Source organism: Pseudopodoces humilis, chromosome 6, assembly GCF_049639895.1.
Source record: "Pseudopodoces humilis isolate 2021_Gansu_Grassland_sample_001 chromosome 6, ASM4963989v1, whole genome shotgun sequence".
In the NCBI taxonomy this organism is placed as follows: Eukaryota; Metazoa; Chordata; class Aves; order Passeriformes; family Paridae; genus Pseudopodoces; species Pseudopodoces humilis.
In genome coordinates, this window is record NC_142205.1 from 48,124,882 (window position 1) to 48,138,367 (window position 13,486).

General features: G+C 39.1%; 1 protein-coding gene across 1 annotated transcript in view; it reads left to right on the plus strand.

Moving 5' to 3' along the window:
* The first annotated feature begins 215 nt into the window (after positions 1-215).
* Positions 216-13,486, plus strand: part of TACR3 (tachykinin receptor 3) — a 36,352-nt gene continuing 23,081 nt past the window's right edge. Inside the window, exon 1 of the mRNA XM_005517971.3 lies at positions 216-889. Within this exon, the coding sequence (XP_005518028.1) occupies positions 420-889 (470 nt within the window). The 5' untranslated portion in view covers positions 216-419. The remainder of the gene's footprint in view (positions 890-13,486) is intronic.

Genomic DNA, 13,486 nt, shown 5'->3' on the forward strand with positions numbered 1-13,486 from the left:
CCTGCTGCTGGCAACGAATGAAACGCAAGGGGAGGGAGAGTAGAGGCAAAGAGGTGTTAGCTTACCAGCCGATGGAGCTTATCGCTCCACTCCCTTCGTGACGCTGGGAACTCACAAGCCTATAAAATGTGCCTTGGCTCCCAGTCCACTTCTCCTTGAGCAAAATCAAAAGCAGGAGGCTGTACAGAGGAGAAACAGGATACTGTCTACTCTGAGGTAGCTCTCCTGACGTGTCTGTTAGAGCATTTCTAACAGTTTGAACAGCATAGCCAAAGATCTCTTCTAACAGCTCTCCTCCCCAGTACCTGCTGTGCTGCCTTGCTTCCCCCTTCTTATCTGTTAGTGGGGTTTTGGGAGGGTTGAGAGAGGGAGGTTGGAGAGGTACATCATTCCTGGAAGAGAGGAGAGAAACACCCAAGATGACTTCGGACCCCACAGCCAAGTGGAACACGAGCAGCAGGTGGAATGTGAGCATTGCTGAAGCAGGTGATCCCTGGGGAAAGGCTCTGGAAGCAACAGCTGTAAATGCTTCTGCCCCTGTAGCCTCCTCAGCAGGCAACTTCTCCAATCAGTTCGTACAACCTTCTTGGCGCATTGCCCTGTGGTCTCTGGCTTATGGTGGTGTGGTGGCAGTGGCCGTTTTTGGAAATCTTATTGTCATCTGGATTATCCTGGCTCACAAGCGCATGAGGACGGTGACAAATTACTTCCTGGTGAATCTGGCCTTCTCTGATGCCTCCATGGCTGCTTTCAATACTCTAATCAACTTCATCTATGCACTGCACAGCGAGTGGTACTTTGGAGAGGCTTACTGCCGCTTCCACAACTTCTTCCCAATCACAGCTGTCTTCGCCAGCATCTACTCCATGACAGCAATCGCTGTGGACAGGTGAGAAAAGAGAAAAGTTTAGGGGTGAGAGATTGAGATCAGATTCTCTGCCAAAATAAAAATACAGAGATGATAATCATAGTGATGAGAGGTGAAGATCTCAATAGTTCATTCATTGTGCTCCTCTGCACTTCTTTAGGATCTCTCCCTAACACACATTTTTTCCTGGTCTTTGGTCTTTCTTCTTCAGTATTCCATTGTTTTTATTCTGCTTTCTTTTATAACAAGCATTTCCTCTCTCTGTTTGACTTCAGCTGCTTTCTGTGTTCCATCTTTCAATACTTACTCTGTAACAGCAACTCAGGGTTTTGCTTCCCACTGTGAAAACAGTATCTCTCAGCCGGTCTTCTAATGCATAGTGATAAGGAGTTGTAGAGATTGTGTGTAAAGGGAGAGGATTTCAAATTTCCCTCTTCTCTGTATTTCTGCAGATGGCAGAGGCATTTGCCTCCTCTTCAGAAATCACTCCAGACCCTGTTTTTAACAGCTTTTCTCACAGTCAGCTCTGAGATGCTTTGTTCCTGCTGATTTTAACTAATGAGACTATTTACATCGCCATCTGTGCATATCTGGAAGTCTGCTAAGAACATAGTTTCAAAGTGCTCAGGTTTTTTTCTGATTTCTTGAAGCAAAATAAAGCTTTGTGACTGTCAAAGAAAAAAGATCACAAAAAACTTTACCTTAGTATTCCTGATAACAATGGAACAGGGCAGCTGTAGTGTCTATACAGCAAAGGGGAAATGTAGTTGCTGGGTTTCCTACACAGATGCATTGATGGACTCTGTTTTTCAGAGACTGCTGTGTGCCTCACCTGGAAAATGCTTCTTTCTTTAGTATTGTTTTCATGTTTTCTGTGCTGGAGATATAACTTACTGATTTTTTTTCTTTTTAGAAAAACAGACTGATTTGTATTTCAGATATTTTATGCCTTTAATCAATGCACTGAAATTACTCACTAAATTACTTTTTACATATTCAAATCACATTATATATCTTACTGAACTGACTTGTCAGAACTGCAGTATTTCCAAGTGATAGTAGCTAAGATTTTACAAGGTTCAATCCACCTTCTGAAATGTTATTTCTCATTTACAGATACAAAGATTGGGGAACACTGTTGTGCCTTTTGTGCTTGTGGACAAGTTCATAATAGTACTCTTCTGTTTGCCCTACTAATTGTGAATTTTCAGTGGCATTCTCAGCTGGATGCATTTCTGTTCTGTAAAGCTAGAAATGAGAGCAAATGGAATTCTTGGCAACTCTTTTACTTTTCTCCTCTGAGGATGGGAGAAGACATGAGGAAATCAGAGGACTTTCCTCCTATCAGTGATGTATCTTCTCAACTGTTAATCCCCATTAAAAATTTAAAAGGTAGTGTAACACCAGTGCGACTACCTTTGACCAGGCACAGATTTCTTTTATTGTCTTTTGGAGTTTCACTTAAGACTCTCACCTAGCTTGAGGTTTTCAGAAACATAAAAGGGTTTTAGTTGAAGTACTTAAGCAGTTTGAGCTGCGCATTTAATAGTTACTGCTGCAGCTCATCAAGTCATTAGTTGAGCAGTTACGTGGATGCTCTGAGTAATATCTTATTTAATTTTTCCTGACAAAATTATCCACAGAGATGTAGTACTTACTACTTTGGCAGTTTCTAAATGTATGCTAGGAAACTGGGAACAAAAGTGAATACTCAGTTCCTTAGCAATGTATACTGCATTTCCAGGGTGAGAGAAAATAGCTCTGTTCCACACTGACTGAAGTGCAATGGATAGATACATATATTGGAAATGTTTTCCTTGGTTTAGCAATGCAAAACGCTGGTGGCTCAGGAGTAAATAACTAGTTACTTACTCTGATCTAGTTCTTGTCTGAAAATCCCCTAAAGAAATCACAGTTTGCACCCCCATCCCATCCCCCAAGTTCACCTGTCTCCAAAGGTAAATTAAAATCTTCCCAATGAACAATGCCATAGCTGTGTTTAGGTAAGCTCTTTGTAGTACCGTAATGTATCATGTAAAACAAATGAAAGAGCAGTGTATCCCTCCTTCCCTGTTCTCACTGCTATTCCTTTTCCTTTTATACCAAATCACACCTGATGCATTCAGTGCCTTTAAACATTCCATGGCTACCTCTGCTAAACAATTCTGCCAAGCTGAAGAAACCTAAGACTCAAAATAAATCCCAAGGAATGTCCTTGGATGTACAGACTGCCCTATTCCAGAGCAAATATCTGCTGGGTGGATGTATTTTAAACCTTTGGTACTCATTTACCTTTTGTAAAAGTTCAGTCATTTTAACCAAGTAAACATCCTTATATGTTCATTTAATCAAAAAAAGTTAAACCAACAAAAGCTACAAATTAGGATAAAGCTGCTGAGGGAACTGAAATTATGGGATCAGATTATTTTCCTTTAGAAATTGTTACCATCCCAAAATACTAAAGGTTATTGGTTATAACTCACTAAAAAGTATGTTGTGATATGCTCCACTGGTTGCTTTAGAGCATCCAAATGTTCACAGAGCATAAACGTGTGACTGTGAACCTGGACATCACTGAGCAGAGGTCATGGACTGTACATGTTTCCTTTCACATCTGATCCTGTAGAACATTCTAAGTTGTGTGAACTGTGAGATTACTGGACTGACAGAGTTTTGTGGACTAGGCACTTCCTGCAGTGCGGGTGAACTGCACGTGGAGTTGAGGATGCAAGTATCCAAGACCTGATATCCTGGTCACTGAACACAGAACTCAGATTTATGTGGGTTTATTTACACTTCTGACCATCCCTTCCTGGTGTGGGTTGTTGGTTTTCCCCCCTGCTTTCTCCTTTTCCAACTTGCTCTTTGCAGTCTACTGCAGAGATGCCACAGGTAGCTCAAACCCAGTTGTTTCAGGCACCAGAAGCAGCAGAGATTTTACACTGTGCTGCTTCATGGGCATTCACTCCTGCATGCTTCTGTAGCTTGTGCTGCACAATTCCACAGTTCCATTGCTTCCAGTGCTACAGCTCCTTTAGCAATGTTATGGGGATAAACTGGTAAACAGTCCAAGACAAACTGAATAAGAGATAATTCTGGAGCCAATATACCCTTGTCACTGACCAGTGCATGATCCTAAAGGGTCCATCCAAGATCCTAAACTCCAGTTATGATCATGGCAATACAATATGTGACTGCAGTACAGTTCCTGGACATACAAATGACAGTACATTATGCTGAATTTAGTCCACCCAGCCATTGAAGACCTGCTGTCCTTTTCTACAAGATCTTAGCATGCAAAGAAGGTGGTTCAGGTGTGCCACTAATTAATTTTGAGTCTAAAGATTGCTTCATTATACCAGTTCTGTGTGTAAGTATAAAAATTCTCTGCCGATACTTGATGGTTAAAGTGTAAGTTTGGAGATATAGCAATATAGCACAAAATAAGGTGCCTTCAGTGGAGCACTTAGTACTGTGCATTTTTTCCTGGTTTTAGCACATTTACTGTATTTCTTCCTCAGTTACTTTTCTCTCTGCAATTTCATAATGATTTTCTCACCTCAATTAATTTAACTCTTTATAAAAGCAACTCCTCTGGACTTAAAAGTATTCTAATAGTGATGGTGAGTAGTTGCCGATCCTATTCATATCTTAGCATTTCTTTTCTTTCTAGTATGCAGGCAAGTTTTTGGTCTTTGAAGGTAAAAACCATTTGTTTCATTTTATTTGACTTTATATTTAATATTCGGTTTTATTTCTCCTCTTGCACAGTCTTCTCTCTTTTTTATGAACCCTAGTATTACCTAGTTTCTAGCATGCATATGTATGTCCTTATTCAGTACCTGTCATTCTAGTTTCCCACCTTATTTTCTCACTTTTAATATATCTACAGAGGCACACCTATACTGGGTCAGTTTTCTTTTTTTCTGTGACACTGTTCAGTTACGGATGGCTGTTAATAATCCCTCTACACACTCAGACTCAAGCAAAAGTAATAGGATACAAGCTTGTAACAGAAGACAGATATGAGACAAACGCATGATTCACCTTATAAAATAAAATCCAAACTCATCATATATACACACATCCTCAAAATATCACTTAAGCTCTTCAATCTCTCCATGTGTATTCTGTATGAGCAGTTATTATTGTCACAAAATAGTACCACAAGCCCTATAAATTAACGTTACTGAAATTATGAGGCAGCTGGCACACTGTAAAGCATCTTATCTTAGCAGTAGAACACATTTTGGTATCAGTCTCTGCCTGATTTCCCATTCCTGGGACAAATTGCTCAAGGCCTTCGTGCACCATAAACATTATAAACCGATATTCCTTCCAAACGATCCATTATCTATTATTAAATATCTGTTACCTGTCTTGTGTGCTCCGAAATACTAAAGTACAGGGAAATGTGTATGTGTGAAAATGATCTCAAACATTTCTAGCAGGGTAAGATATGGAGTGCACAGGGCATGACTCTGTGTTGTGGTCATATGGTAGCAGTGTCAGCAGAAGATGCACATGAAGAAGGTCTATTGGTCCTTGCATTCTTGAACATGAGCTTGGCACCAAGTGTTTTGTGCTTGGCTCACTGGTGAATGGAGGAGGCTGAAGCAGTGACAGACAGACAACCTGCACTGCCAAGCCAGCTGCCACACCTGGCACAGAGCTCAGCTCAAACAGAACTGTAGCCTTTGGCCCCTCTTCCATTCTCTTTCCCTTAGATTCAGAGGTCTCAAAGTAAATGGCTTTCATGTAAAAGAAGTGAGAATTTGCACTGAACTTGTGAGAGAGGAGCATCAGAACAGGAAAAATAAAAAAGGAGATGGAGTTTTTCTTCAGGTTTCTTGTGCTTCACAGGCTAGAGATCTGCACCTTATATCTGAGAATATTTTCACCAGAAGAAATGGTGAAAAGAAATGCCACTTTACTGTCACAGCTGGCTTTTCCTAAAGCCTCCCGTGCCACATAACTACAGAAGACACTGCCTGCCATACCCCTACTACCACACTAAAGTGCAATACAATGGGTTTTTTTCAAACTAATGGATGACTTGAAAATCACGACTTCAAGAATCAGCCTTGGTCACTGCACATCCTGAAGGGAAAAAATGCAAGATATGCTTTAGAAATTGTCACTATTATTTCTATTCTTAGTTTGCCAGCCAAACTATAGAATTCAAAGAGGAAATCCCTTCCCCATCTTCCTGTCTTCCTCAAAGAGTATTTGAAGGTGAAGCACATCTTATTTGTGGGTTCCGGTATCTGGGCTGCCCCCTGAAAAATACTAGTTCTCAGAACTGGAGAGAAAGTTCAAATATCATGAGCTGAAATATTAAAGAATATCTATTATCTATTATCTGGGGGTAATATAAAAATATTTTGAAAATTTGACAATTCTCTTTCTTTCTCTCTTATTAAAGAGGTGAAATAGTTTCTGCAGAACATTTTGATGCAATGGCTACAGTATTCAGCATGCAGAGGCCTAGGAAAAATAAACCTTTTCTTGCAATGGTACAATTTCATAGTGATTGAGCAAAATAACAGGATTTCTTTTGCAGTTTTGGTCAAGATTTATGTCAGAATTACATTATTAATAACATGCTGGGGCAGTCTGGGAAAAAGATACATGCACAACAGTTATTTTTTCCTTTTTGTTTTGTACTGAGAAAATATTCTATTGAAGAACCTGCTTTCAAAAGGTACTGTAAAAAAAAAAGGTTGATACACCAGTATCTTAAGAAATATAAGCAACATTTGCAACAGCAGCAATCCCCCAGACTTCTTGGTCCAGACAGGAAATATCCAATAAGTTTGAACCTTATGTTCAAACAAGAAGTTTTAGACAGAATCTTAGCCTTAAATACATACTCTTATTAATAATTTAATGAAAGCTATTAAAATATGTTCTGTGGTTTATGCAATGTAGTCTCTGGTGCTTTTAAAAGTTAGTCAAGGGTTGGGGTGATGAGTTTTTTGCAGAGAGAAGTTTGTTTTATTTATTTATTTTCTTAAATATTATTGCCTAAATGCATGTTTTTCTGACTAATTTACCAACCAGGAGAGAAAGTTGTATCCTTCACATATTTGTGTTTCCCTAAAATAAAATTATTTCAAGATAACTGCAGAAACAAAAAGGAAGCCACCTAGATGACAGGGGCAGAAACATAGACACTAACAGTGGTTTTATGCAGCTGGAGTTGTTTCTACAGACTTCACAGTGATACGCATCCTTGATAGCCCAGGTAGATAATATTAAAAGAAAAGGAGAAACAGAAACCTTTTTGTCAGGGGAAGTCAATCTATCATTTTATGAGACAGACCAAAGAAAACTCTTATCCCTTTTCTATCAATATTCGTAACTATAGAATACATTGTGTAAAATCACTTACACACCCATAAAAATCTAGCCCATTGTCAGTTACCAGATCCTCCCCAAGTAGAAAGCACTGTTTATGAGAGCTCAGCCATCCTGATGACTTTCAATATTACTGGTTTTAGGTAAGAGGTACTTGGAAGCAAGGCATTGGAAGCTACTCCTAATTTCAAAAAAACTTCAGTGTTTCCCTCTGCTCAAAGCACAAATAGCCATTCACCCAGAGCAACACACATTCCTCTGGGTAAATCAAGGCCAAGTTATACCACTGGGATATTGTCCACTGATCTCTCAAATGTATCATGTGTTTATCTATCATGTTGTCACACACTTTCTTTATGGCATTAGCACTACACAACAGACCCTTCCAGGCATCAAAACCAGTCTTTCTCAACAGTGAGTTATAGGCCTAAAGAAATGGCCACAGCCACTCTACCTGCAGAGAAAGTCAGACTAAATAAATTAATACAAAACAGTCCCTAAAGAAAAGAAGGAGCCTTGCTCTAGTAGGTTGCAGATAGAGATTAAAGAATACAAAAGTTAGAGATTTTGTTTTTGTCATACAAAAAATGCCTTTTAAATCTAAGTTCATTCCATCGTCTTTAGTCTACTCTATATAGCTTACCTTTTGGAGAATTTTCCACAGCAATGTTCTAAACAAGGGCAGGGAATGATAGCAATTTCCCTAAGTTTTTAAAATACCAATTGATTCAAAATACAAAGTCTTAAAACCAGCTTCTGTCTTGAGGGAATAACAGCTTCTGTGTACTCATGAAAGAAGCATGCTCTGCTATCTCCTGTTGACAAGCCACTTACATACAACCATTATGATTTTTCACTCAGTCTCTTCCTTTGTCAAGTTCCAATTTCCTGTTACAATCTGGGATCATTACATTTTGACCCATGTGAGTTTATAAACACACTGTAAACAGGTGAAACAAATCAATTAGGATGATTAAAGTCTTCCAACTGTGTCTCCAGACGGGCATTTGTAGGATCCAATTTTGAACATCATTTTGTTTTAATAACATCCTGTGTATTTTTGACACAATTTTCTAAATGAGGTGTTAAAGATGAAAGGTTTTCCTGGCTGTGTTAGCCAGTGTATGCTGTTTTACAAAAAGACAAATTAGGTTTATTTTTTTTCTCTTTTCTATTGTTGGGGTGATACACAAACTTTGTAAGCTTTTACAGTATGCAGCAGCTATTTGGCTCGTGTTACTTGAAAACTGTAAGAAAGATACATGATTATGAGGCCATTAAAACTACTGGCTTAAAGAGTTTATCAGTGTTATTCAAAAGAAGACTGTTTCTACTTTTGTTTCAGAGAAAGCAGGTTTTCTTGATTTGGTGAACCCAAGACACAAGAAGAGCAGAGTCTACAATATAGACTCCAGACAAACAGAACAGTTCAGAAGGGAACTGGATCTAATCTGACCCCAGCAGCTAAGAAATGAGTGCAGCAGCAAGTACACCATGAGGCACCAGCCATTATATCATGCAGCCTGAATGATTTCTCATTAAGCCCAGTGGAAAGACTCTTGCTGCTTTCAGTAGTAATCAGTTAGGGACAAAGATTAACACAAGATAAAGCTGTAAGAAAAGTGATGACAGTGGGATGTCATATGGTCACAAACCACAAAATCATGTGCTAATGATGTGCATATGAAACTGAAGTGCTACCTAAAAATGCTTTAGAGTCATACATGGAAGAAAATAGTGCAGCTGTTGAGCAATCCACATTCTTGGAAGTGCTGGCTTGAGTCTACCTGCACATACTTCTATCCCTGCATAGCAAAATGCGCATATTCCATCTTATAATTATTTTCCAAGTATAAATGTTTTGTTGGGTGGGGTAATAATGATTTTTGCTTGTTGTGATAAATGAGTATCAGTTCATTCCTTTCAGGAATGTATAATTTATATCCCTGATTTGTTGTGTGGAATAAGTTATCTGTGGCACTATCAGCAGCTCCCACTGGAGTGAGAAAGCATTAGAAGTCCCATCTTTAAATCAAGCCACCACAGTGGGAGTTCAGAGCCCTTTATTCAGCACGAAGTCACACTGCTCAAGCCTGGTGACAGACTGAACATTAAATGTCCAAAGACAGCAAAGCAAATTGGCACAGCACCCCACTGAAAAAGTGTCTGCGTGGCTCCAGAATGGTTTTCAGTGGTGTAACAAGCCTTCAGTTGCTTGTAGCCATTAGAAATCCTCCTTCAGCTCAAATATCTACCATCTTCTACTGTCCTTGGAGATGAGGTGTGGAGAGGTGCAAGGTCTGTGCATAAATATCACAGAACATGGTGAACCATGAGGGCTTCTGCATTTGTCACTGGCTTCAGAACAACTGCATAAATTTAGCCACTACATACATAAAGAAGGCATTAATCTATCTAGATAGCATCTAGAGGAGGACTGCAAGGCTGGTGAAGGGTCTGGAGGGGAAGCCTTAAGAGGAGCAGCTGAGGTCACTTGGCTTGTTCAGCCTAGAGAAGAAGAAACTTGACAGGAGACCTCATCACATCCTCACAAGGGAAACCAGAGGGATGGGCAGTGATTTCTTCACTTTCTTGGCTAGTGAAGAAGAGATAGCATGAAGCTGAGTCAGGGGAGGTTTAGGTCAGGTATTAGGAAAAGATTTTTCACCCAGAGGGTGTCTGGGCACTGGAAATCTCCTCAGGGCAGTGGGCACAGCACCACTGTCTCAGTCCATGAAGTGTTTGGATAATGCTCTCAGGCCCACTGTGTGATTCTTGGGAATGCTCCTCTGCAGGGTCACGAGTGGGACTCAATGATCCTCATGGGTCATTTCCAACTCAGGTTACTCTATGATGAATTTCAGACCACTTGAGAGTACTGTGGAGTAGCAAAACAGTCTGTAAGACAGACAACATCAGAGCATCCATGAAGTCCTGCTGTTCCCCTTGCATGCTATTCATGGTTGGCTGATTACACAGAGAAAAACTCCGGGAGTTCTCTCCCATACACTTGCAGAGGCAGAAGGGATTGCCACCACATAGCCACACTGACAAAATTATCTGGTTTTATGCCAGTTCTACTTACCTTGGAATCTCTGGTACACTAGGACTGATTTTTGTCATGTCTTTTGCTCTCAGACAACCCCCAGTTTCCTTTCTTATTCTCTCCTCTCTCAACACAATTTATATATGCTGTTATTCTACAATTCTCCTTTCTTTGCTTCTCCTATTAGTTTCCCATTTTACTTTTTTCACTTCTATTTTTTCATTTAGCAAACTGCTCCCCAGTCTCAGTTCTTTTGCTAGATCCTTTATCTCGTCATTTTCACTCCTTTCACTCCTGGCCTACTCAAGAATTCCTATTACCTCTACACCATGTTCAGCACCATTCAGTGCACAATTCAGACAGCATGTCTACTCTTCCCCCTTGTAACTGGAATTTTGTCATCCTCAATATATGTAAGAATATCATCCACAGTAAAAAAATTCTCCATAATGACAGAGCTACACCATGAAACACAACAGACAGTTGTCAGCCATGGGGAATTGTAATATACAGGGGCAATATGCTCATCATACATTCATATTATCCCATCCTTAGCCTCCTTATCTCACTGATTTTCTGAGCAACACCAAAGCATGGAACCTCTAGCATGTGCTAGCAGGAGCTTTCATTCCTGCTGGAAACACCCTTGCTGAATGGAGAGAGATCAAAAGCCAACTGAAAAATTAGCTACTGCTACTTCAAACTGAGCCTAAAGAGATGCAAACTACCCTTTGATACCCATAATGGCAAGATAACATTTACAGAAAACTAAATCATAAGCAGGAGCATGTGTGTCTCCTTTGCAAATGACAGCTAACAGTGCAGGAAGAACTCAGGTCTTTTCAAGGCTTCTTTTGGCTAAGGAGATAAAATCCAGATTCTGTTCAAATGTGGAGATAGTTTTTGACCTGCAATGAATGGCCATTCCACCTTTTCTACTTTACTTGTGGCAATGACGGCTTCTCTAAGAAAATGCTACCAAACATGTATGACAAGTGAGTGAATGTAACAATTTCCATTATAAAGCAATATCTCACTATATTACTTAAGCAATTTTGTTTCTAAGGAATGCAACTTAGAGAACTTACGCTTACAGAACACACTGTAATTGTTAGTGTACTGGCAAAGTAGAATAACTTAGATTTGTTATCAAAGGCTCTGTAACAGAGCTGTCAAACTCTCTTCAGCTACATCTATCCTGCACAAAGATATTATTGAGGGAATAGTCAAAGTTCCCTTACTTCCTTCCCATTTTGCTTATTAGAATGACTGCCTGCTACATATTTGTAATCCATCTTGTGCAATAGCTAGGCTGTTGGCTTATCACTCAAATTTGAACTCAAGAGATAAATAGCCTGCTTTTAATCTGATCCTTGTCCTTTGACTTACCTTACTCAGACAGCCAATTGTTAAAATTTCCATCAGTACAGCTGTATGAGTCATTTCACCCAAACAATCCATGTCTTCAAAGGGCAGACAGGAAGATAAAACAACCAAATTTTATCTTAGGCAACAAGAACTACTGTTGGTATCTATTGGGAGTAAGAATAATATAACTGGGAATAAGAATAATGTGAATGTAATAGAAATCTGACAATAGCACATAAAATAATAGCAATGTGCAATCTGCAGAAAAGTAGCAATTAAAAGGAATAATTCCAGGCTAGGAGAAGATGCCCTAAGCGTCTCACAAGCATGTGAAAATGATTATTTGTTTATGGCTTATCACTTACTACAAGTAAAGACCATCAAACATTTGGACAGTGGTTGGCAGTCCACACAAAATCCAGCTCAATTTGAAAGACAGGGTTCATGACTACCTGACTTCTTTATCAAGCACTACTTACTCTTCAGAGAAGAAGGGAGCTAGGTGGTAGGGGGGCAACAACCCAACTGCTGTTCTCAAGAAACAGAAGACACCCAGCACTCAAATAAAACTATTTCATAGCATGTAATACCAAAAGCACCAGTTTAGCTGAAATAAAACACCAAAAGGCACATAAAGGAGAGGGGAACTAATTCTTACTCTGTGGAGAAAAAATATCAAAGTGCAGTAAAAGCAAAAAATGAACAAGCTTAAAATACTGTATATGGAAATTGATGATTCAGAACTGAAACTTTTTTAGATCACTCCCTGTTTCTGACAGCATTTAGGTGTTTTAAGATACTAGGGTACTAGGGCAGTTATCGTGTCTACTAGAGAAGGCATAGCACTATTGTGACCACTGTTGGATTTATCACATATTTTATCATTAACTATAAACAGAGATAGCTTTGCTAAAACAAACATCTGTTCTGTAATTACTCATCTGTCAAGTATAAAATTTTCAAAAAAATAAGACTATCTTGAGTGAAATTTGTGTACCACTGCAGGTAAATATGGATGCAGAAGATTCTTGCACAAATTCTTATCAGGAACAGTAACTTACCAATATTATTGTTATTGTCTCGTGGTTAATGTCTGTACCTAAAATTCTTGGGCAAGTCTGCCAATGTGTACTGTAACAATTAAAATATATCACTCCTTCTTTCACTTGAAATGAGTACAAGTCTTTCAATTGCAGCAAATACAACTCACCAAAAAATGATTGATACAAATTTTGTGTCTCCCTTGTTCCTTGTTTCTATAAGATCAAAAGACAGAAAATAGGACTTGTTTTTCTATTACTGTCTGTCTAGATGCTCTCTCTCGTTGCTTTTTTCCACTAAGCTTCTACATTGTAATTACTTAGAAGGAATTTTTTGATTATTTTTTGCCTGTTCTTCTAAGGTTACCAGCATACATGAATTGCAAACACAGTTTTGGGGCAGCACAAAAAATGCTATCCTACCTGGGAGTATGGGAACTGAGAAGGCAAATGAGATGTTTTCTTGCTTTATACATCTATTTTCCTTCGTGCTTTTACCAGTTCTGAACCGGCCCTTCCCTCAGCCTCTGTATGAATCACTTACTCCAGTGTTCTTTGAAATAAATGCATGTGGACTTATCAGGTTGCTGTAGCTTTGGGACAGATGACTAATAATCCTGACAGCTTGGCTACAAATTTTTGTACTAGAAATAAATGCTGTATGACCTAGCAGAGTAACAGAGGATCCAGCTGCATTGATGCTTTTCTATCAGGCTGTACAGTAACAGAAGGGTCCTACTCTTAACAAAATAGTTTCTCTACTGATATATACATATATGATTAACTGGGTGTCCCACGGCTGTA